A 24,383-nucleotide genomic window follows, 5' to 3' on the forward strand; every position below is an offset into this window, starting at 1 on the left:
AGAAGGCCCTCTGCCTGGTTCCCCGTAACTTGGCTTCTTGCAGAGAGGGAACGGCCAGAAGGCCCTCAGAGCTGGATCTTAGTGTCCGGGCAGAACGATGGGATGGAGACGCTCCTTCAGGTCTACTGGACCAAGGCCGTTTGGGGCTTTCAAGGTCAGCACCAACACTTTGACTTGTGCTCAGAAATGTACAATTGCTCAACCTTTTTTGAGGCAGAGGGGGAGACCAAGTCAATTTATTTTTATAGGTTGAATGGGTAAGTTCCCCCACCCCAAAATAGTTTGTTGGAAAAGTTTGCCCAAGAGTCTTGCTTTGGGACTGTGCGCATGCTTGAATCCCACCCCCTCAACCTGTCCTGAGCCTTTTCTCTTCTGCAGGGGGGAAAACAAAACAAAAGACCCATTTCTAAACAGGTGAGCATTAGGGTTAGAACTTTTTTACAGCCTCATGAATTTTTGCCTAAAAACAAAGGAATGAGCTGTCATTTCCAAATATTTTTTTGGGGGGGGAGGTCACCTTGAAATCAATATTTTTGTATTTGTAGCTGTATAACGTATTATGTAGGGACACAGGTGGTGCTGTGGGTTAAACCACAGAGCCTAGGACTTGCCGATCAGAAGGTCGGCGTTCGAATCCCCGCGACGGGGTGAGCTCCCGTTGCTCGGTCCCTGCTCCTGCCAACCTAGCAGTTCGAAAGCACATCAAGGTGCAAGTAGATAAATAGGTACCACTCCAGCGGGAAGGTAAACGGTGTTTCCGTGTGCTGCGCTGGTTCGCCAGAAGCGGCTTAGTCATGCTGGCCACATGACCCGGAAAAACTGTCTGCAGACAAACGTCGGCTCCCTCGGCCAATAAAGCAAGATGAGCGCCGCAATCCCAGAGTCGTTCGCAACTGGACTTAACTGTCAGGGGTCCTTTACCTTTTTAACATATTATGTAATATGCATAGCATGTATTATAATATGGGGAAAACAGAGCTTGCAAATTTTCTAATACTTGTGCAATGTTTTGTACATTGTACATCACTTCTTATCACTTAGAATAAATCAAGGTTGCAGATGGACTTTGTTTCTGCTGCAAGCACCATAACATTCCTGCATCACTTGGATTGCGCGTTCTGTGCACGGATCACTTCTTGGTGTCTGGAGTACGGATGGCTCCTGCTTCCAGTGATTCTCCAACACCTGCAATGCTTTTTTGTAAACATTTTTGTGTTTACAAAATTAGTCCCTTTTTCAGTGTTTCTATGCAAAAGTTTATGACACAGGAAATCAGGGTGTGTGGTTTTTTTGGGGGGGGGTCAAAAAGTTATAACCCTATTGAGCATGCAAGACCCAAGCAGTCAATCAAAGTAAAGGGACCCCTGACCATTAGGTCCAGTCGTGGCCGACTCTGGGGTTGCAGCGCTCATCTCACTTTACTGGCCGAGGGAGCCGTCGTACAGCTTCCGGGTCATGTGGACAGCATGACTAAGCCGCTTCTGGCGAACCAGAGCAGCGCACTGAAATGCCGTTTACCTTCCCGCCGGAGCGGTACCTATTTATCTACTTGCACTCTGACGTGCTTTCAAACTGCTAGGTTGGCAGGAGCAGGGACCGAGGAACGGGAGCTCACCCCATTGCGGGGATTCGAACTGCCGACCTTCTGATCAGCAAGTCCTAGGCTCTGTGGTTTAACCCATAGCACCACCCGAGTCCCTAAGCAGTCAATAAAGGTAAAGGTAAAGGTACCCCTGCCCGTACGGGCCAGTCTTGACAGACTCTAGGGTTGTGCGCCCATCTCACTCAAGAGGCCGGGGGCCAGCGCTGTCCAGAGACACTTCTGGGTCACGTGGCCAGTGTGACATTGCTGTTCTGGCGAGCCAGAGCCGCACACAGAAACGCCGTTTACCTTCCCGCTAGTAAGCGGTCCCTATTTATCTACTTGCACCCGGGGGTGCTTTCAAACTGCTAGGTTGGCAGGCGCTGGGACCGAGCAATGGGAGCGCACCCCGCCGCGGGGATTCGAACCGCCGACCTTTCGATCAGCAAGTCCTAGGCGCTGAGGCTTTTACCCACAGCGCCACCCGCGTCCCAAGCAGTCAATACTTGTCCCTAAATCACATTGGCCTGGCGTTCACCACCAATAGTGGCATTCATGTATGCCAGCCAGAAGAAGCTGGTTAGCCACTTCATAATTTCATTTCACAGGCCTCCGAACTCGAATGATTCAGCCACCACAAATGAAGCACAGGTCAAAATGTGCAGACACTCGGTGGAAATGTGTGTCGGCAATCGTGCACAAATTTGCAAAAATAACACGTGGGGATGCATCATATTAGGGAAACTCCACACAGAAACCCGTCAATGGGAGGCAAAAGTGCTGATGAACTTCCATCAGGGCTTTTAAAATTATTTTACTAAAGTTTGCAAACGGATGTGGAAACATGACAAACTGAAAACTGGAAGGGTGGAAAACTTGAGAGAAACCGAAATCAACCCCAAGTCACAGTATAGATGTCAATCGCAAGACTCCACTTCCTTTGCAAACACTGAAAATTTTTAGCACAGAGAAGACCCATTGGAAATTGATGGGCCGAAGCGAGTCCAACAGGGTCTAGTCTGAATAGGACTGTGAGTAGTTGCTGGCTAAGTTAAACATAGAGGAACTTACTGAAATCAAAGGAGCTAAATAAAACAGCCTGCAATGATTTTGCTCTGAGCAGGACACAGAACATGAAGAATCTCTGATCAGGTTTCGAACTATGAACAACAGAAATAATTAAATATCATTGTGTTATGACTATGTTAAAACAGAGGGAAGACAGAATGCAGGAAAGGGGGAGGATAAGAAAAACATAACAGAAAATGGGATGTGAAGTCAACAATATGAAATAAATCTTTTAAAATTTGCACAGGAATTTAATGTGGATTTTTTGGACATTTTGTTTTATTTTTAAAAAAGAAACTCCATTGTATTGTGTCAGACCCCTGGGCCATCAAGCTCAGTATTGTTTACACTGGTTGGCAGCTTGAACATGGGAGCTTCTGCGGGCAAAATAGCCATGGAGCTCCTGCCTTGCCCTGAAAGTAAAACTAAGTTTGCTAAGTCTGGCGGTTCTGGAGAAAGCATTTGATAGGGTTGACTGGGAATGTAGGACACTGCCTTTCATCAGATTCTCCTGCAACTGAGCTGTGGCCTCCCCTGTAAATCTAAAGTTAGTTTCTGGTCCTCATAATTCTGATTTAGATAGAGACATATACATGGGTGTAGCCAAGGGGGGCAGGGAGGGGCAGCTGCCCCCCAATGAATGAAAATCAATAAAAATGCATAGCAAACTGAGGTTTTGCCCCCACTCAACAAAAGGTCTGCCCCCCTAACAAAAACTCTGGCTATATATACCAAGTAGTATATTTTCCCAGTAGTGATGTATGGAAGTGAGAGCTGGACCATAAAGAAGACTGATTGCCGAAGAATAAATGCTTTTGAATTCTGGTGCTGGAGGAGACTCTTGAGAGTCCCATGGACTGCAAGAAGATCAAACCTCTCTATTCTGAAGGAAATCAGCCCTGAGTGCTCCCTGGAAGGACAGATCCTGGAGGTGAGGCTTCAAGACTTTGGCCACCTCATGAGAAGAGAAGACTCCCTGGAAAAGACCCTGATGCTGGGAAAGATGGAGGGCACAAGGAGAAGGGGGCGACAGAGGACGAGATGGTTGGATAGTGTTCTCGAAGCCACCAGCATGAGTTTGACCAAACTGCGGGAGGCGGTGGAAGACAGGAGGGCCTGGCGTGCTCTGGTCCAGGGGGTCACGAAGAGGCGGACACCACTCAACGACTAAACAACAACAATATATACCAAATCAGACTATGGATCAATCAAGCTCAGGACTATTTGCAGGGATTGAAGGTGGGTCTCCAGGCTTTCAGGCGGGGGACTGAACCCAGGACCTTCTGCCTGCGAAGACGTTTCTAGTCCTGTGGTTTTGGATAAGCGGCTGATTTAAATAGGACGCTGTCTTACACGAAATCACACCACCGGTCTATCTAAACCCAACGCCAGCCCACCCTAACCAACGTTTAACAACCAATGACCCCCTTGAAGTTCGATCGCTGAAACCCCACCTTGAACCCCCAACTTTTTTTTTGCTGTGTGCTTTTTCCATAAAATGTCTATACCACTTGACTATAGAACAACAATCTTAAAGTGGTGTTTCTCAATAGAATTAAGGCCATTAAAAGTATCGGGGGGGGGGATTCTTTAAAACTTTCCAAAGATAAAACCTGTGATAAAATGAAAACAGATTAAAACGTATGTCAACATTCCTGCACAGCACGGGGTGAGAATAGATGTCCCTTGTGATTCTTTCCAACTCTACGATTCCACATGTCTGGAAAGGCTTGTCTAAGCAGCAACGAAAAGGTTTTTAGCAGGCACAGGAAAGAGTACAGTGAAGAAGGTGTCCCCTGATCACAGAATTGTAGAGTTGGATGGGACCCCAAGGGCCATCTAGTCCAACCCCCTGCAATGCAGAAATCTCAGCTAAAGCATCCATGACAGGTGGTCTCCCAACCTCTGCTTATAAAGCTAGGAGAGCCCACCACCTCCTGAGGGAGATTCTTCCACTGTCGAACGGCTCTTACTGTCAGAAAGTTATTCCTGGCATTTAGTCAGAATCTCCTTTCTTGTAACTTGAAGCCACGGGTTCGAGTCCTACCCTCCAGAGCAGGAGAAAACAAGATGCCCCATCTTCCGTGTGGCGGCCCTTGAGATATTTGAAGGTGGCTCTGCTATCTCCTCTCAGTCTCCTCTCTTCCAGGCTAAACATACCCAGCTCCTTCAACCGTTCCTCATATGGTCTGGTTTCCAGACCCTTCATCATCTTGGTCGCCCTCCTTTGCACACCTTGTCAACATCCTTCTCAAATTTTGGTGCCCAGAACTGAACACGGTATTCCACTTGTGGCCTGACCAAGGCAGAATAGAGTGATACCATTACTTCCCTTGATCTGGACACTAGACTTTTGTTGATGTCAATAGGCAGGGAGTTCCAGAGGGCAGATGCCAACACAATGAAATATCAATTTCTTACCAATGTGGAGCAGCGCCAGTTCAGCACTAAATGGGGAGAAAAATGGTTATCTGTGCATCAAATATCTCAAGATCCTTACCTGAATCAGAGGGCAGGGAAGACAATGGACACTTCCGTAAATGTTTCTGTCTGAATCTTTCTTTTTAAGTGGAAATTAATGGAGTCAGATGTCCATCCCAAAGCAAAATGATAGTTTTTAGGGGTGTAAAGGGAACGAGAGAGAGAGAGAGAGAGAGAGAGAGAGAGAGGTCTGGTCTCTGGCAGTGAAGTGGCTGAGTTTGCTCTGCAGACGTCGACAGGGTGAGGTGGGGGTGTCTTTGAAGTTTTGACCCAATTTCCGTACTGCGTAAGCAGGAAGGCTGAAAAAGCGCTTTTGAAGAAAGGCTTCTGGTTTTGAGAAGGTGTGAAGAGCACAAGTTAGGCCTGAAAAACTCACATTCGCCACTTCCTTTCTCACGGAGAGCTCCTGCGCTGTGTGAGTATTGTGCCGCAGACAGTAACTCAACCGGTAGAGCCATAACTCTCCTCCGGGACTCTTATGGGAAAACCTGCAGGTCTCGATTCCCTGCCTGGTAGGTAAGGCATCTTGCCTGGGGTCAGGGGGAGCAACGCGACCTAGTGGTTGGAATCATCGCATGTGGGAATTCCAAAGGAAAATTGGAAGCCTCAGGTCAAAGATTTTGATGGGTTGCCAGCAGCGCAGGAAGGAGAAATAATGATTTTGATACAAATGAAAATGTCCAATTGGGTTTTGGCATATTGAATCAAAGAATTATAGGGCTGGAAGGGACCCCAAGGGTGATCTAATCCAACTCCCTACAATAGAATCATAGAATCATAGAATCCTAGAGTTGGAAGAGACCACAAGGGCCATCGAGTCCAACCCCCTGCCAAGCAGGAAACACCATCAGAGCACTCCTGACATATGGTTGTCAAGCCTCTGCTTAAAGACCTCCAAAGAAGGAGACTCCACCACACTCCTTGGCAGCAAATTCCACTGTCGAACAGCTCTTACTGTCAGGAAGTTCTTCCTCATGTTTAGGTGGAATCTTCTTTCTTGTAGTTTGGATCCATTGCTCCGTGTCCGCTTCTCTGGAGGAGCAGAAAACAACCTTTCTCCCTCCTCTATATGACATCCTTTTATATACTTGAACATGGCTATCATATCACCCCTTAACCTCCTCTTCTCCAGGCTAAACATGCCCAGCTCCCTTAGCCGTTCCTCATAAGGCATCGTTTCCAGGCCTTTGACCATTTTGGTTGCCCTCCTCTGGACACGTTCCAGTTTGTCAGTGTCCTTCTTGAACTGTGGTGCCCAGAACTGGACACAGTACTCCAGGTGAGGTCTGACCAGAGCAGAATACAGTGGCACTATTACTTCCCTGGATCTAGATGCTATACTCCTATTGATGCAGCCCAGAATTGCATTGGCAATTACAATGAAGGAAACTTAATGCCTAACATTGGGCTCAAACCCACAGCCCTGAGATTCCGTGTCTCATAGTTTATGGATTGAGCTGATACTCTAAAACCGTATCCTTACCAGAAGACCATTGCAACAAGGGACAAGAACTCCACATTTCCTCATCTGAATCAATAAAGAACTTTTGACATATGTTTACCTAATTTGCATTCATTTTCATGTCTGGGGGAAAGGGTTTGTTTTCAATTAATGAAAAAGGGTGAGTTAATAATAATAATAATAATAATAATAATAATAATAATAATAATAGTTTTCTAACCAAGGGGCAGAGAGAGAGAAGATAGGGGGAGAAACAAATAAAAAAACCCTGGAAAATGTGATGGTAAGTCGACAAAAATGAAAGAAAAATCTATTATGTGTTGGAATGTATATGTGAAATTTCTAGAGTCCTTCTGCTACAGGGCAATCTATAAATTAAGCCAGTCTAATAAATTAGGGGAAAGCAAAACGTCACTTAGAGAAGAATCTGAAATACTAATCTGGAAGCTTGGATTTGTTTTATTCTGGAGTGTTTTGTTTGATGTTTTCATGTGTTGCAAATCACTTTGAGATTTTTCCTTTAAAATATTTCTTTAAAAAAGCAATAACAATAAAATATATCTGAAAAAAGGAAAGCTTTCCCTTCTTTAGCCACCAGAGGGCACTTTGAAAACTAACACACGTCCCATCCCATAAAGGGCCCCTTATAAATATATCTATTTATTATCATTAATGTTATTTAAATGCATTCCCACCCTGTGCCTCTGCACCATTTTGCAAGGGGAGTCAGCCTTTAATAAGTGATGTCACCCTGTGGCACTATGAGAAATGTACATTATCCGTTTTTTTACTCTTGCACACTGAAGCGCTGTTTTTCAAAAGTGGGAAGCACACTCCCCAATCCATTCCCCGTGACATTTCCCTCTAAATGTAAACTAAGGATGTAGTCCTCATGATCCTGAATAAAGATCCGGTTTGAGTTAGGAACATAGGGAAAAGGTCCTGTGGAGGCAAACCCACCAGGGGCCTTCTTTAAAAACAACCCAAGCCAGCACAGATTGCCATGCCTTGTGGCAGGGAGTTCCATAGGCCCGCTTCTATGGCTCCTGCAAAGTATGACCCCTTGCCTGACAAGGCCCATCACAGTTGCATCACCCGTCGCAGGCTTCTGTGGAAGAGATCAAAATGAGATGCTCTGCATTTTGAAGTTACATTTTTAAAAGTATTGTGCCAATAAGGGATGAATGGATTAAAAACACACCCTGTTTTCCTACCCAGAATTGGGTAAGTGAGACAGTAAGTGAGAGGGAAAGAACAGCTTCAAATACAGGCTGGGGTAAGGTAAAATGTCAAGGTAAATGTCAAGGTAAGGTAAAGGACCCCTGGACGGTTAAGTCCAGTCAAAGGCGTGACGAAAGAAGAATGGCAGACAAAATTAATGGACTACGCAGAATTGGATAAAATGACAGGAAGGATTCGAAACCTGCGGGACCAGAGATTCACAGAAGATTGGAAGAAATATACGAACTATTTGAAGAGCAACTGTAATCAACAAATGATGCTAGTAGGACTACAAGACGTTTTGTAAGGAGAAATATATGAAACGTTGCAAACTAGAGAAAGAATAGAGATATTAGTTATGAGATTTAAATGTAATAGTGAAAGTAAGAAATGTAAATTAAGTGTAAAGAGTGGAAAATTTTCAGATGTGATTGATGGAAGTCAAAAAAAATTGTATAAGATACAAAAGTATGTTTAATAAGTCTAGTCAAAGGTGACTCTGAGGTTGCAGCGCCCATCTTGCTTTCAGGCCAAGGGAACTGGTGCTTGTCCACAGACAGCTTTCTGGGTCATGTGGCCAGCATGACTGAGCCGCTTCTGGCGCAACAGAACACCGTGACGGAAACCAGAGCCCACGGAAACACCGTTTACCTTCCCGCCACAGTGATACTTATTTATCTACTTGCACTGGTGTGCATTCAGACTGCTAGGTTGGCAGGAGCAGGAACCGAGCAACGGGAGCTCACTCTGTTGCGGGGATTCGAACCGCCGACCTTCTGATCAGCAAGCCCAAGAGGCTCTGTGGTTTAGACCACAGTGCCACCTGCATCTCATGCATAGGCTGGGGTACAGGGTGTGGACAGGGATGTTTTGGCGAGGATGTGGGCTTCCGATGAGGGAGCTACAAGACCGTCTGAATCCCAGTCTCTGGAAACCACAAGAGGGGAGAGTTGCTCCTGTGCTCGGATCCTGCTGGCAGGGGCATCTGGTTGGCCCCTGTGAGAACAGGATGGTTGACTAGATGGACCATTGGCCTGATCCTGCGGGCTCTCTAAGTCAGAGGTCAGCAAACTTACTGCACCTCGGGCCGGTGTCTCCAGCGCCGATCGTGTAGCGGGCCGGAGGGCAGGGGAGTGCGTGCCCATACGCGTGGGCACACACTATTTCTGGCGGACTTCCGGGTCGGAGGAGCACCGGAAATAGCTTATGAGCATGTGCACGGGCCTCCTCTGACCCGGATGTGCGCTGGAAATAACGCTTGTGCATGCGTACAAGGCACCGTATTTTTTGCTCTATAAGACTCACTTTTTCCCTAAAAAGTAAGGGGAAATGTGTGTGCGTCTTATGGAGCGAATGCAGGCTGCGCAGCTATCCCAGAAGCCAGAACAGCAAGAGGGATTGCTGCTTTCGCTGCGCAGCGATCCCTCTTGCTGTTCTGGCTTCTGAGATTCAGAATATATTTTTTCTTGTTTTCCTCCTCCAAAAACTAGGTGCGTCTTGTGGTCTGGTGCGACTTATAGAGTGAAAAATACGGGTATTTCCGGTGCTCCTCCGACCCGGAAGTGGGCAGCTGCTCAGTGCAGCGCTGGTATGAGTAGGTGGCGGCAGCAGGCGGCGGGCTGGATAAACGAGTCCCTCGGGCCTTATCCGGCCCATGGACCTTAGTTTGGGGACCCCTGCTCTAAATATTACATCCCCCCACTCCCCCTGACCTTAGATGTGCTGTTCTCCTCCCATCAGCAGACCCTCCCAGTGTCCCCATTTTCCAATGACAGTCCCAGATTTACAGAAGCTTCCCGTTTTCTGATTTGATCCTGGAATGTCCCACTATTCCTTAAAGTTAAAGGGACCCCTGACCATTAGGTCCAGTCGTGACCGACTCTGGGGTTGCAGCACTCATCTCGCTTATTGGCCGAGGGAGCCGGTGTACAGCTTCCTGGTCATGTGGCCAGCAGGACTAAGCCGCTTCTGGTGAACCAGAGCAGCGCACGGAAACGCCGTTTACCTTCCCGCCGGAGTGGTACCTATTTATCTACTTGCACTTTGACGTGCTTTTGAACTGCTAGGTTGGCAGGAGCTGGGACCGAGCAACGGGAGCTCACTCCGTCGTGGGGATTCGAACCGCCGACCTTCTGATCAGCAAGGCCTAGGCTTTGTGGTTTAACCCACAGCGCCACCCGCATCCCGTTTCCACTATTCCTTAAAGGTAAAGGTAAAGGTACCCCTGCCTGTACGGGCCAGTCTTGACAGACTCTAGGGTTGTGCGCTCATCTCACTCAAGAGGCCGGGGGCCAGCGGTGTCTGGAGACACTTCCGGGTCACGTGCCCAGCGTGACATCGCTGCTCTGGCGAGCCAGAGCCGCACACGGAAACGCCGTTTACCTTCCCGCTAGTAAGCGGTCCCTATTTATCTACTTGCACCCGGGGGTGCTTTCGAACTGCTAGGTTGGCAGGAGCAGGGACCGAACAACGGGAGCGCACCCCACCGCAGGGATTCGAACCGCCGACCTTTCGATCGGCAAGCCCTAGGCGCTGAGGCTTTTACCCACAGCGCCACCCGCGTCCCCTATTCCTTAGGACGTCCCTATTTTCATTGGAGAAATGTTGGCGGATCTGGAGTTATGCGACCCCCTGAGCCAAGAAGATAAGTCACTATACAACATTTTGAGGACATCTGAAGGCAGCCCTGGATAGGGAAGTTTTTCAGTGTTTAATTATGTTTTTATATATGTTGGAAGCTGCCCAGAGTGGCTGGTGCAACCCAGTCAGATGGGTGGGGTATTATTATTATTATTATTATTATTACTATCATTATTGAATAAGACATTACTATTTACACTGGTTGTGGCAATAGTCTGTTCTGCCTCTCCTTTTTTTGGTAAATGTTTTGTGCCACTGTCAAAGCGGTAACTCTGTCCTGATCAGGCCCAGACAGAGGGGGGGGGCATATGGGCCACTTGGCCCTGGGGGCCTCCGATTCCAAAGGGGGCCTCGGGTCAGCATACATTCCCTATGTATTTTTAAAAAGAAAAAGAAAATCTATATTTTCCATTTTGTCTTTATATGCAGATACGGTTCAAGCCTTGAAATAAAATTATTTGTCAGCATAACTTCTGTGAAAATTATTTATATACTTATTTATAAGACTTCAGTTATCCCCAGAGTTTAAAAAAAGGGGGCACATTATCTACCTGGCTGGGGCCTCTGCCTGGCTCTGCAAGGCCCTGGTACTGATATGTTATGGATGTTTGTATGCGATGGCAAGAAAAGGTTTGATGGTGATAATTTACACCGGTGAAATGCTGGAGGGTGCGCATCTGCGTCCCCCTCCCTTTCCCGCTGAGGTTTAGCAACCCAGCGGTGCCTTACATCTGTAACAGAAAGAGACCTGCCTTTCAATGGCGTCACCAGAGAAGGAGGTCTCTCTCTCTTGCTCTCTCCCTCTCTCTTTTTTTTTCCTTGGGTGAAGGTGGGGGGAAGCACTGTGGTGGCTTTTATTTTTCTTAATTAGCCTGGCAAAATCCCCCTTCTTTTTTTTTTTTGCTAAACAACCCTGTCTGCTTCATGCAACCTCCATTTGCTTCCTGAAAAGAAGTCTCTCTCTTTCTCTCCCCTCTTTCTGTTTTTTCTTCTCCTTCTTGCAACGAATCCGTTAGCTCAAGACTTTTTGCAAGGAGGAGCGTTTCCCCTGAATTCCCTCCTCTGCCGCTTCTCTCTCTCTCTCCCTCTCTCTCTCCTTCTTCTCTTTCCAGCTGTTGCTTGGGGGAAAAACTTTGCGCCCTGCGCTTGGATAAGCTCTCCGGACCAACCGAAATTTCCGGCAAGAAACCCGGGGCGGGGAGAAGAGAAATAAAAAAAAAAACAAAATTAGAGAAAGGTATGCAAAGGGAATTTATTTAATATATCTTTTTTTTCCTTTGGGAACTTTCTGGTTTTGCAAAGCTGGAGGGGGGGGGGGATGTGATGAAGCGCTCCAGGGACGGAGCTGCAGGAACCGTGCGCAAAAACGGCTGGTTTGGGGGCTGAGGCCGGGGACGCGGTCTCCCCCCGGCCCCCACCCGAAAAGATGTCTTGCTTGGGGCTTTCTGTCTCTCTCTGTCTGTGTTCCGGGGAATGGGAAGGGCTTGCTGCCTTCTGGGTGGGTGGGAAAACATCGCTGCAAGATGCCAAGTATGTTCGCCTCGCGTTCCCAAAATTCTACACGTATGCAAAAAATCTCCAGGGCTGATCTCGACCATCTGCAGCGGCGGAGGGACCAGGAAAGGAAGGAAGCATGACTTTCGGGGTCCCTCATCACCCAGGGGTCCTAAAAGCGGCTGAATTCGTGCATTGATACAGTATAGCATTTCCCAAACTGGTACCCCGCGCTTCTTGGAATCTATAAGGCATAGGAAATATTTATTCCCACCAGTGGCTTTGACATGTTCATCAAAACCTGAGATGTAGCAGTTATTTTATTTTTAAATGTGGTGATCTGTTGTAGGGCAATGCCAGGGACAGGGACTGCCCAAGTTGCTGGTTGCAAAGGGAACCCCATAACAGCCCCCCCCCCAGAGCCGTAGCTATGAAGTGGGGGGGGGGCTGCCAGGTTTTGGGACTCCAGAAGGGCGTCATGGAGACCCCAGCCTGTGTGTGTGTGTGTGTGTGTGTGTGTGTGTGTGTGTGTATAGGTGGTGTCAAACTGGATCTTTGACCTGGGTGAAATAAAGTCTAGTCCCCCCCCCCCGCCCGGTCAGCCCCCAAAATGTATGCCCATCCCTGACTGTCAGCTTGGGCCTGGCCAGTGTTCCAAGATCAGTCTCCCTTGTGATGGTGGCTTTGGGTGTGGGGTTTGTGTGTGACAGCCAGCCCTCCCCCCCAAAAATTATTATTATTACTAATTCAGTTTGCGTACCGCCCTATACTAGCAGGTTTCAGGGTGGTCACAACATAAAATCACAGTATAAAATACATAATAAAAACATAAACAAGAACAACCCAATCACCACACCCCCCCAAAAAAACACATTTAAAAAGGGCATTGGATGTCAGCCAGCCAAAGACCTGGTGCCTAAAGGCGTATAATGAAGGCGCCAGGCGAGCCTCCCTGGGGAGAGCATCCCACAGGTGGGGAGCCACTGCAGAGAAGGCCCTGTTCTCATAGAAGAAGCACATGAAAAAGGGCCTCAGAGTCTGGGTCGGTTCATATGGGGAGAGGCAGCAATGGAGGTATCGATGGCCATTGCCATTCAAATGGCGTGAGTGCACTGCATCATGTGATCAATTATGGAGGGTGGGGCTTACCTCCCCCCCCATATTTTATTTAAGTTGGCACCCCTGCGTGTGTGTTTTCCTCCCAACTTTCTGACAACCTTTTAATTACCTGCATCTGCTAATTGGGCATCGCGGGATTACACGTCTACCTTCCCAACAAGCTTAAACGTGCTGCCTCGTCTCGGCCGCTCTTCGGGTGCCCACGAAAAATAAGTCAATAGCTGTGTGGTTTTTTCCTTCTTCAAGCTGGGTATCTGGCTCGGAGCTCTGGGTCATATGCTCTGATTGGATCCTTAAAAGCATTCCCTTCCGTCCAATTTTATTTTTTTTTAAAACCCACACTCCAATGCACCACAGGCTCAATTCAATTAATCCCTCGCAACCTGCTGTTTTAATCATCTGAGCAAACTTGAGTTGAAAAGCCAAGCCATTCGCTCAGTGACGTCTGGTGGGCTGAGAGTGTAAATAATTGGGCTTAGTAATAATTAAAAATGAGAGCCGGGGTTAGGAGGAGGCTGGAGGTGAGTATTCTCTTTTTACCTCCATTTCAGATGTTTCAAAGCTAATTGCCATGGCCTCTTTTTATATTCTGAGCCTTTAATAGCTGCCTGACGGGTGTGCAGTTCACCCCGTGGTGCCCTTTTTAGCATGAAGGCACTCGGGGACATGGCAGTTGAATTTCTGATCAGGTAGCGACCTTCTCTGAAAGGGATATCTTGTATCCCACTTGGACTACTGCAATGCGCTCTACGTGGGGCTACCTTTGAAGGTGACTGGGAAACTACAACTAATCCAGAATGCGGCAGCTAGACTGGGGACTGGGAGTGGCTGCCAAGACCACATAACACCGGTCTTGAAAGACCTACATTGGCTCCCAGTACATTTCCGAGCACAATTCAAAGTGTTGGTGCTGACCTTTAAAGCCCTAAACGGCCTCGGTCCAGTATACCTGAAGGAGCGTGTCCACCCCCATCGTTCTGCTGGACACTGAGGTCCAGCGCCGAGGGCCTTCTGGCGGTTCCCTCCCTGCGAGAAGCCAAGTTACAGGGAACCAGGCAGAGGGCCTTCTCGGTGGTGGCTCCCGCCCTGTGGAACGCCCTCCCATCAGATATCAAAGCGATAAACAACTACCTGACATTTAGAAGACATCTGAAGGCAGCCCTGTTTAGGGAAGCTTTTAATGTTTGATGTATTACAGTATTTTAATATTTTTTTGGAAGCCGCCCAGAGTAGCTGGGGAAGCCCAGCCAGATGGGCAGGGTATAAATAATAAATTATTATTATTATTATTATTATTATTATTATTATTATTATTATTATTATTATATCTAGGTATGGGGAGAGGGGGGAAAATCTATTCAGTTTGCACCGAGGCGAACTGCATTTTCTGAAATGGCACACAAACAAAACAAAAGGAGCTGTTCGTTGAAATGTGCACTTTTCCCAATTCTGTAAAATGGTTCTCTGGCCAGGTAATGTGCAAAAATGGCTGACCTGGGTGATGGAAGAGGAAAAAAAGGTGCTCTTTTGGAAGAAATTGCTTTGCAAAACCAAAATTGGTCTATTAGTCAAGCCTGCAGAAATCTGCAGGAAAGCGCGAGTGAACTTTCGTGAGGACTTTCAAAAAACAAAGCACCAACTGGTGTGTCAGCATGCAGAATTTGAACTTTAAGAATGGAAGAACGAGGAGCTGAGAGGAACCCAAATGGATAGATTGGTCTGTCCTTGCACTCCTCACATGCTTGTGGGACACCCTTGATTCCTCACACGTCTTCAGATCATAGAGTTGTCCTACTCAGAGACAGCATACAAATAAAATTATGTATGTGCTCAGAGGTTTTACCACAATCAAGCAGTATGTAGATTTTGCTACATTCTGGAAGCCAAGCCTGATGAGGAACGGTTGAAGGAGCTGGGTATGTTTAGGCTGGAAAAGAGGAGACTGAGAGGAGATATGGGAGCCATCTTCAAATATCTCAAGGGCTGTCACATGGAAGAGGGAGCCAGCTTGTTTTCTCATGCCTTGGAGGGTAGGACTCGAACCCATGGCTTCAAGTTACAAGAAAGGAGATTCCAACTAAACATCAGGGGGAAAAAACTTTCTGGCAATAAGAGCTGCATGACAGCAGAACAGAGGTTGTGGACTCTCCTTCCTTAGAAGTTTTTGAGCAGAAGTTGGGTGGCCATTGTCATGGGTGCTTCGGTTGCCTTGCAGGGGTTGGACTGGATGACCTTTGGGGGTCCCCTTCCAACTCTACAGTTCTATGATGCTATGGTTTTATTTCACTCTCATGCCTTTACCTCTCTGATCAGTTTCCTTGAGACTTTTGCGGTTGTTGCTCTTGAAAACTATCTCTTTATTTATTGAGTTTAGATCCCACCTTTTCTCTGCGGAGCTCGGGGTGGCATACACAGTACTCCCCCTCCTCACTTAACCCCACAACATCAACCCTGCGAGGTAGGATAATAATAATAGTAAAATTTTATTTATAACCCCCCTTCCCGGTTCAAAACCGGGCTCAGGGCGGCTAACAACAAATTTAAAACACTTAATTATAAAAGCAGCATAAAATACAGTATAAAAACATGAATAACAGTAAAATTCAAAAATCACTTTAGGGGAAACAAGCATTAGATAATCCCCAGGGCTAGCTGGCTGAATTGGTCCTATTTGGGCCAGCGAGGAGGCCAGGGGAGAATTAGCTGTGGGGTCTCAGAGCGGGTGATCTTCATAAAAGGGGAAGGGAAGGGAAATAAAAGATCAGGCTGAATTCAAACTAAAGGCCAGGCGGAATAGCTCTGTCTTACAGGCCCTGTGGAAGGAGGTTAATTCCTGCAGGGCCCTGGTCTCCTGGGACAGAGCATTCTACCAGGTGGGAGCCATCACTGAGAAGGCCCTGGCCCTGGGGGAGGATAGGCTGAGAGAGAGGGAGACTGGTCCCCCAAAGGGCATTTGGTGAGCTTTGTGGCCAAGTGGGGGGGGGATTTGAACCCGGGTCACACACACACACGGGTCCTAGTACAACACTCTAACCATTATGCCACTACTGGCTCCCAGTTGCGCTGAGTCGGTTTTTAAGATAGGGGACAAAAAGACCCTGAAACAGACTAGAGCCTGCTATGCCAAAATCCCCCAGCCGAGTCCTACTCCGAGTAGACCCATTGAATTTAAAAACCGTCCACTTGGATGGGCCTACCCTGGGTCAGACTTGTGTCAGCAATCACCCGATGATGAAATAACCACATTTCCGAGCTCCCGGTCTGCAAAAGAAGAGCTCAAGGTCCACGGGTCCCGTTGCCTGCCTTGCAAAAATCCTTCCTCGCTTCTTCGCAGGCGGAGAGGGACCCCTCCAGCCCATCTGCTTCCCATTACTCTCCTCTGCAGCTGGATCCGAAGCCAGCGCGGCCGAGCTGTCTGCAGACCCAGTGGCAAAATTGGGAACAGACGCTCTCGCTCTCTCCTTCCCTTCAACAACAATCTGGATTTTTAGGGGGGGTGGAATTAAGATGTAAACTAATCCTCTCTGTGTCCTTCTCCCTTGCCGCTCTCCCCACTGTTTTTGTGCCCCAAGCACCTCGCAGTTTCTGTCCTCCTTTCTTTCTTCCTCCACTGTCTTTCTCTCTCTTAAGCCACAAAATCTCCTCTATGAGCCACAACAGCTCTGCCTCCATGGCAGACTCCCGCAGTAACTAGAAAACCTTTAGAAGACATCTGAAGGCAGCCCTGGATAGGGAAGTTGCTGGTGTTCAATGTTTTAATATGTTTTCACATTTGTTGGAAGCCGCCCAGAGTGGCTGGGGCAAGATGTGTGGGATATAAACAATAAAACAACAATTGCTGCTGCTGTTGTTGGACATGCTCTGGTTATCTCCCGCTTGGACTACTGCAATGCGCTCTACGTGGGGCTACCTTTGAAGGTGACCCAGAAACTGCAATTAATCCAGAATGCGGTAGCTAGATTGGGGACTGGGAGACCACATAACACCGGTCTTGAAAGACCTACATTGGCTCCCAGTACGTTTCTGAGCACAATTCAAAGTATTGGTGCTGACCTTTAAAGCCCTAAACGGCCTCCGTCCAGTAGACCTGAAGGAGCGTCTCGACCCCCATCATTCTGCCGGACGCTGAGGTCCAGCGCCGAGGGCCTTCTGGTGGTTCCCTCCCTGCGAGAAGTGAGGTTGCAGGGAACCAGGCAGAGGGCCTTCTCGGTAGTGGCGCCCGCCCTGCGGAACACTCTCCCATCAGATATCAAAGAGATAAACAACTACAGTGGTACCTCGGGTTAAGAACTTAATTTATTCCAGAGGTCCGTACTTAACCTGAAACTGTTCTTAACCTGAGATACTACTTTAGCTAATGGGGCCTCCCGCTGCCACCGCACAATTCCTGTTCTCATCCTGAAGCAAAGTTCTTAACCCGAGGTACTATTTCTGGGTTAGCGGAGTCTGTAACGTGAAGTGTCTGTAACCTGAAGCATCTGTAACCCGAGGTACCACTGTATGCCTGACATTTAGAAGACATCTGAAGGCAGCCCTGTTTAGGGAAGTCTTTAACGTGTGACATTTTAATGTATTTTTAATCTTTGTTGGAAGCTGCCCAGAGTGGCTGGGGAAACCCAGCCAGATGGGCGGGGTACAATTAATAAATTATTATTATTATTATTATTATTATTATTATTATTATTATTATTATTACTTTCATCGGAGAAATGTTGGAGGGTCTCCATCTCAGAGCCCCACGCTAGGCCAAAAGGTTCCTGCTTTGGGGGAGGTTGAACGAGATGACCCTGGTGGTCCCTTCTAACTCTCCTGTTCTGTGATTCTGTGACGCTCCTCTCCGACAGAGCGATGCCGCAGACTCCTGGCACATGCTGAGCGCCGAGGACAAGCCCCTCCCCGCCGTGACGCCCGCCCCGCCCTTGCCGCCTCCTGCAGAGCACCCAGCGGCCGAGGATGGCCACCCAGGAACGGGGGACCCCTGTCTAAGCAAGCGTGGCGGCTCAGCGAAAGCAATGTTGGGGCAGACCCCCTCGGCCCCCATCGCAGAGAGCATCCTAGCCCACTATGGCGACGGCCTGGAGGCTTCTAACCTGGACCCTCGTCTCGGCCGTGTCCGTGGGCAACCTCCCAGGCTACGCCTTCCAGTCGCAAGGTACGGGGGGGGGGGCGGCGGGGCAAGGGAGCGCGGGTTGAGCCCCAAGCTCCTAGTCCTCAGTGCTAGTTTTATAGAGAGTTACACTCCGGCCTTATTCTGCCAATAAATATACTGAAATACAGTGGATGCTCGGGTTGCAAAGGTGATCCGTGCGGGATGCATGTTCACAACCCGAAGTGTTCGCAACCAGCGCCTGCACACACACAGGTTGTGATTCGGCGCTTCTGCGCATGCGCAAAGCGCAATTTAGCGCTTCTGTGCATGCGCAACTGCCAAAACCTGGAAGTAACTTGTTCCGGTACTTCCGCAACCTGAAGCAGCTGTAACCTGAGGTATGATTGTACACTGAACAGTTTCTTGCCACTCTGTCGCTCCTAGATAACAACCCTGGTGTAACACACAAGGTGGCCAAATTTGGGGCAGCAGCAATTAAAATACAACATGCAATGATTAGTACATTTCCGAGCACAATTCAAAGTGTCGGTGCTGACCTTTAAAGCCCTAAACAGCCTCGGCCCTGTAGACCTGAAGGAGTGTCTCCACCCCCATCATTCAGCCCGGACACTGAGGTCCAGCTCTGAGGGTCTTCTGGCGGTTCCCTCATTGTGAGAAGTGAGGTTGCAGGGAACTGGGCAGAGGGCCTTCTCGGTGGTGGCGCCCTCCCTGTGGAACGCAATTCCTAGCAGATGTCAAGGAGATGAAGAACTACACAACTTTTAGAAGACACCTGAAGGCAGCCCTGTATAGGGAACTTTAGAATGTCTGACATTTTATTATTTTCTATATTTTAGGAAGTCAGTCAGATGGGTGAGGTATTAGTAATATTAATAGTAGTAGTAGTATTACCCAGGATTATAACACATTGTCCAACAAACATTCCTAGATCAGAAAGCCCCCCCCCCCCATTATTCTTATGTATATGTTTTAGATTACTTTACTTTGTTCTGGGTTTTTTAATTTTGCAGTTGGTGTTCAATGTTTTGATACTGGTCATTGACCGTAATATAACGACTTACTTACCAGACCTCAAGGCAGGGGAAAGGAAGCTTTCTTGACCTGGGGGCTGCCTTTACTTCTGGGCAGCCTTCCAGAGGCGAGGACAGAGGCCAAATTGGGTGGGGGAGATGGGAGACTGCCTCTTCTGGGATGTCACATACTAGATGGACAGAGAGGAACAGTGCGAGGAACCAGCTGGGAGACCCTCAAGGGAAGACGCCTCAGAGCCTGTAAGGTCATTAGTGGGCAGAAGGAGAAAAGGGAGGACTGGGGTAAGGAGATGTTGGAAGCTGAAAGGGTAGCAGGGCTTAGTGAGCAGGGACAGTCTGTGCCAGAGAGCAGTCCAGAATCAAAGGCTGCAGCAGGAGAGGAGGGAGGCCAAGAGGCAGAGATGGTGAAGCGTCACAGGTGTCTCCCCCTCTTGCTGTGACAAGCTCCCTTCCCTTCTTGTCCCCCAGAACCAGGAGAGGCGTGAAGAGGGCAGAGGAGAGGTTGCCTGTGTGCAGGCACAGTCTCCGATTGCTTTGGGGAAATCCTGGATTGGACGGGACTGGGGCAGCTGCTTCGTGGGGGCAAGACCTGACAGAGATGATTTGCTTTGCTCACTAGGCCTGTATCCATCCAGATATAGTTGGAGGAACGCCTCTATTTAGAAGGCCCCCCCCTCTTGCGGAATGAACATGGATTGCCACGCAGAGCAAAACCCTGGGAATGGCCAGGGCACTGAACCCAGGTCCCGATTCACCCACGTGCATTTCTTTTCTCTCCCTGCATTTCCTTCTCCCTGATCCAGAGGAGTTCCTCTCAAGCCTCGACCACTATGAGATCGCCTTCCCCGTGCAGGTGGACCAGAATGGGGACTTCCTGACGTTTGACGTGAAGAGCCCGCGAAAGCGGCGGGCCCGGCGCGGAACGGGGGCCCCCTCCCACGAGCCCCCCCGGGAGCAGCAGGTCTTCTACAGGGTCTCCGCCCACCGGGCGCAGTTCCTCCTCAACCTGACGCTGCACACGAACCTGCTGGCGGAGCGCTTCCGGGTGGAGTACTGGCGGCACGACGGGGTCGACCGGAAGCACGAGTTCCACGAGGACTGCCACTACTCTGGCCACCTGCAAGACGAGTACCTCAACTCCAAAGTCGCCATCAGTAACTGCAACGGGCTGGTAAGCTGCCCCCCGGCTCAGCCTCGTCTGTGCTAGGCCTGGGACCCTCCCCTAAAAAAAAACCAACAACAACAGGGCATGTTTCTAGTCCTCATCGCTCCCTAAAAACGATGTAAGATTCTAGTGAAGTCACAGGGAAGCAGGCAGAGGGCCTTCTCAGCAGTGGCACCCTCCCTGCGGAACAAAGAGATAAAAAAAACCCCACACAACTTTTAGAAGACATCCAAAGGCAGCTCTGTACCGGGAAGCTTTTAATGGTTGATGTTTTATTGTGTTTTTAATATTTTGTTGGGAGCCGCCCAGTGTGGTTGGGTAAACCCAGTCAGATGGGTAGCATATACAAAATAAAACCATTATTATTATCATTCCCAAAGAGAGATTTATGCTATTCCTTCCGAGTGGAAAAGGTTTGCACTTTGGGGAAAAGGTTCTGCAGACCCTCCGTGGGCGACTCCTTCCACTCTTCACTTTGGAAGATCCTCCTTGGTGTCTCAACCCGACACTCATTCTTTCCCTCTTTACAATTCAAGGAGGAAAATTTTGCAATGCCTCTCCTGTTGTCACTGTCTCTTTGGCTCCCAGCCCGAGGACATGGTGGTAACTCAGTAAACGCCCCCGACACGCACCCCCAGACAGTTTCCTAACCATGCAAGATCCCGGAACAGATTCTGGAGTAAGAAATTAAGATGTTCCTGGCTGCTGGGTCATGCTAAAATCCAGTCTGGCAGGAACTCTCCCCACTGATTTTGGAAAGTTGTTTGCCTGTTCACGATGCCTTCAGACACCTCTTAAGACCTCGCTGCCAAATTTTGCAAGATCATAGCCTCCAACATTTCTCCGGGGAAATTAGGGACATCCTATTCAACAACAACAAGAACAACAACTTCCCTATGCAGGGCTGCCTTCAGATATCTTCTAAAAGTTGTCTAGTTACTGGATCTCCTTGGCTGAGGGGTTGCATAACTGCATCCCATCCCACATATCTCTGACGAAAATAGGGATGTCCAAAGGAACAGCGGGACATTCCGGGATCAAATCAGAAACCGGGACGGCTTCTGTAAATCTGCAACTGTCCCTGGGAAATTGGGACACTTGGAGGTCTGCAAGACGGTACCTGGGATCAAGGTGCAGGTTTTCATCTATACAGTGGATGCTCGGGTTGCAAACGTGATCCGTGCGGGATGCACGTTCGCAACCTGCAGCGTTCGCAACCTGCAGCGGCGCGTCTGCGCACACATGGATTGCGATTCAGCGCTTCTGCGCATGCGCAAAGCGTAATTTAGCGCTTCTGCGCATGCACAACCCCCCAAACCTGGAAGTAACCTGTTCCGGTACTTCCGGGTTTCAGCGGGTCCGTAACCTGAAAAAATACAACCTGAAGCGTCTGTAACCCGAGGTATGACTGCATTTGGATACTGACAGGTGCCATTCTGAATCAAGATGGTGGACTAAAACTTTCAAAACTGCAACGATACCAACCAAATTTGGCTAGCTTGTTCCTGAAATCTAGGTGCAGGTTTTTGTCAATGTTTAAATGCCACCGGACACCATTTTAAGAACCCAGGAAGAGCCCATTGAATCAGGCCAACGGCCCATCTAGCATAGCATCCTGTTCTAGCCACTGATAGCCCTCTCCTCCATGAATCTGTCTAATTCTCTTTTAACGCCATCCAAGTTGGTGACCATTGCAGCCTCCTGTGGCAAGGAGTTCCATCGTTTAACTCTGCACTGCGTAAAGAAGGACTCCCTTTTATCTGTCTTGAATCTTCCAACATTCAGCTTCATTGCATGCCCACGAATTCCCTAAACTCGAATGCCGCAGGCACTGCAACCGTTCCGATGCGACTCCGAACGCAGGCCGAATTTCTCTCCCGTCTCTGCAGCGGAATGAAAAGGAATATTGTCGAGCAGCGCAGGATAAGATGGGAAGGGAAGCCCTCCTCCCAGGGCGATGTTAACTCTCAAAAAAATAAGAGTTTCCCCTGCTCTCTCTCTTTTAAAGCATTTGGAAATCTTCTAGCATGGTTATCAGTTGGTCTGTGGGTCCCCCAACTTTTTCTCTCTCCCTCCAAGCCCCCTCCACAAAGAACCAGAGTTGAATCACTTCTGTGTGCGTGTAATGAAAAGTTTCTGGTTTCCCAGCCCCAGAAAGGGGCGGTGTTGATGGCCTTGCTGTGGATTTCCTTTCCGGACGAAAGCTTTGTTGGTCTTGGCTGCAAGCCATGCTTCCGAGGACAAGCGGGGTAGTGTGAGGCTAGGCTGGCAAGGAGTCCGGCCGAAAACCCGAGCGTCAGCCGGAGAGAGAGCAGCCGGGAAGGAGGGGGGGGTCGCCTCGTGGCTTGCGGGCAGGGTCACCCTGGGGGTGCAAAACATAAGGACGTAAGAGCAGCCTGCTGGGTCAGGACAGCGGCCCATCTAGCCTAGGATCCTGCTCTCGCAGTGGCCGTCCAGATCATGGAATCATAGAATTGTGGAGTTGGAAGGGACCCCCAGAGGTCCTCTAGTCCAACAACCTGCAGTGCAGGTTTCCTGTGGGCAAGCAGAACCTGAGCAAAAGCTCCCTCCCTTCCTGTGTTTTCCAGCAACTGGTATTCAAAAACATTTGCTGCCTGCAAACCACAGCCGTTAATGGCTAGTAGCCATCATCATCATCATCATCATCATTATTATTAATTCCAATTTATATACCACCCTTTATCAGGAGATCCCAGGGCAGTGTACAACATTAAAAACACATTTCAAAACATCAATGATACAAACATAATAAAAAGCATACTGACAGACAGTCTAATAAGAAAGCAGTCATCATAACAGTTTTCTCTGTCACACTCTCACAGGCCATAATTTAATAGCCATCGGTCTGGGCAAAGACGAATATTTTTCCCTGGCACATGTAGTGATGCTGCCAGGCAAGCCTCTCTGGGGAGAGCATGCCACAATCGGGGAGCCACCACAGAAAAGACCCCGTTCTCTTGCTGCCACTGGCATGGGGGTTTTTGGATCATCTTCAGAGGCAGACCCACGCATAAACGCTTTGCACGTTCCTCTCCTCTTCTCGTTCCAGCATGGTGTAATCATCGCAGACGGCGAGGAGTACTTCATTGAGCCCCTGAGCCCCGGCACCAATATCAGTGGGGGGCACGAGAGCGAAGGGAGTCCCCATGTGGTCTACAAGAGATCGTCTCTCCAGCACCCACACATGGACGCCGCTTGTGGGGTGCTAGGTATGCCGTGGGCCAGATCCGGGTGGATAAACACTACAGACATTGGAAGGGGGCACGAGGGTCATCTAGTCCAACCCCTTGCAATGCAGGAACCTTCCACCCAACATGGGGCTCGAACCACCACCCTGAGAGTCTCCTGCTCTACCAGCTGAGCTATGGCGTTCGTATGGCTGGGATGCAGTCCTTACTTGCCTCTCTTGCTGGGATGGAGGGTAAAGAGAAGGGGTGTTTCCATAGCTGTCAACTGTCCCTTATTTGGCGGGAAAGTCCCTTATCCCAGTGCCGTTTCCCGCTGCTGTCCCTTATGGATGATGTCCCTTCAATTTCCCGGGTTTCAAAGGAAGCAGCTCCCTGCCGGCCAGGGAGGAGGGAGGCTCCAACTGTGTTGCTTGCCTGCGTTGCTCACCCAATAAGGAGTCTGAGAACGACTGGGGGGTGGAGCTTGCATATGCCTTGTGCCAATCAACTCGGCCGCGTTGCCTGGGGACTCGCCTTTGCTCAGCGCTTCCCAGCAGAGAGGTGACACTGGTTTTCCTTGCTGCATCCCCTTTGCCGGGTTGCTGCACTATGGGAACCACCACTTGAGGCTTCGTTGGGCTGCTGGCTGGGCTTTCTGCCTTTGGCTCGGAGGGGCTCAGCAGTTGAACATACCTGTGCTAGGAAAACCCCTTATTTTGTCTGTTGATCCCTTATTTCCGAGGCTGCTGGTCCCTTATTTTCAAATCTGTAAGTTGATAGCTATGGGTGTTTCTGAGTGTAGAAACTTGCCTGCTTTTGCCT

General features: G+C 48.8%; 2 protein-coding genes across 3 annotated transcripts in view; one reads left to right on the forward strand and one right to left on the reverse strand.

Annotated features, from left to right (window-relative positions):
• ZAP70 (zeta chain of T cell receptor associated protein kinase 70) overlaps nt 1-5,282 on the reverse strand; it is a 31,604-nt gene extending 26,322 nt beyond the window's left edge. The window contains exon 1 of the mRNA XM_028713673.2: nt 5,151-5,282. The gene's annotated coding sequence lies outside the window, so the exon portion shown is untranslated. The remainder of the gene's footprint in view (nt 1-5,150) is intronic.
• A 5,973-nt stretch (nt 5,283-11,255) lies between these two features.
• ADAMTS10 (ADAM metallopeptidase with thrombospondin type 1 motif 10) overlaps nt 11,256-24,383 on the forward strand; it is a 40,823-nt gene continuing 27,695 nt past the window's right edge. The window contains exons 1-4 of one of the 2 annotated variants that reach the window (XM_028713623.2): nt 11,256-11,691; nt 17,912-18,219; nt 20,012-20,379; nt 23,444-23,603. In XM_028713623.2, the coding sequence (XP_028569456.2) occupies nt 18,132-18,219; nt 20,012-20,379; nt 23,444-23,603 (616 nt within the window). In that variant the 5' untranslated portion in view covers nt 11,256-11,691; nt 17,912-18,131. The remainder of the gene's footprint in view (nt 11,692-17,911; nt 18,220-20,011; nt 20,380-23,443; nt 23,604-24,383) is intronic. The other variant, XM_028713622.2, reaches the window with a different exon arrangement.

This window comes from Podarcis muralis, chromosome 18, assembly GCF_964188315.1.
Source record: "Podarcis muralis chromosome 18, rPodMur119.hap1.1, whole genome shotgun sequence".
NCBI classification, from domain to species: Eukaryota; Metazoa; Chordata; class Lepidosauria; order Squamata; family Lacertidae; genus Podarcis; species Podarcis muralis.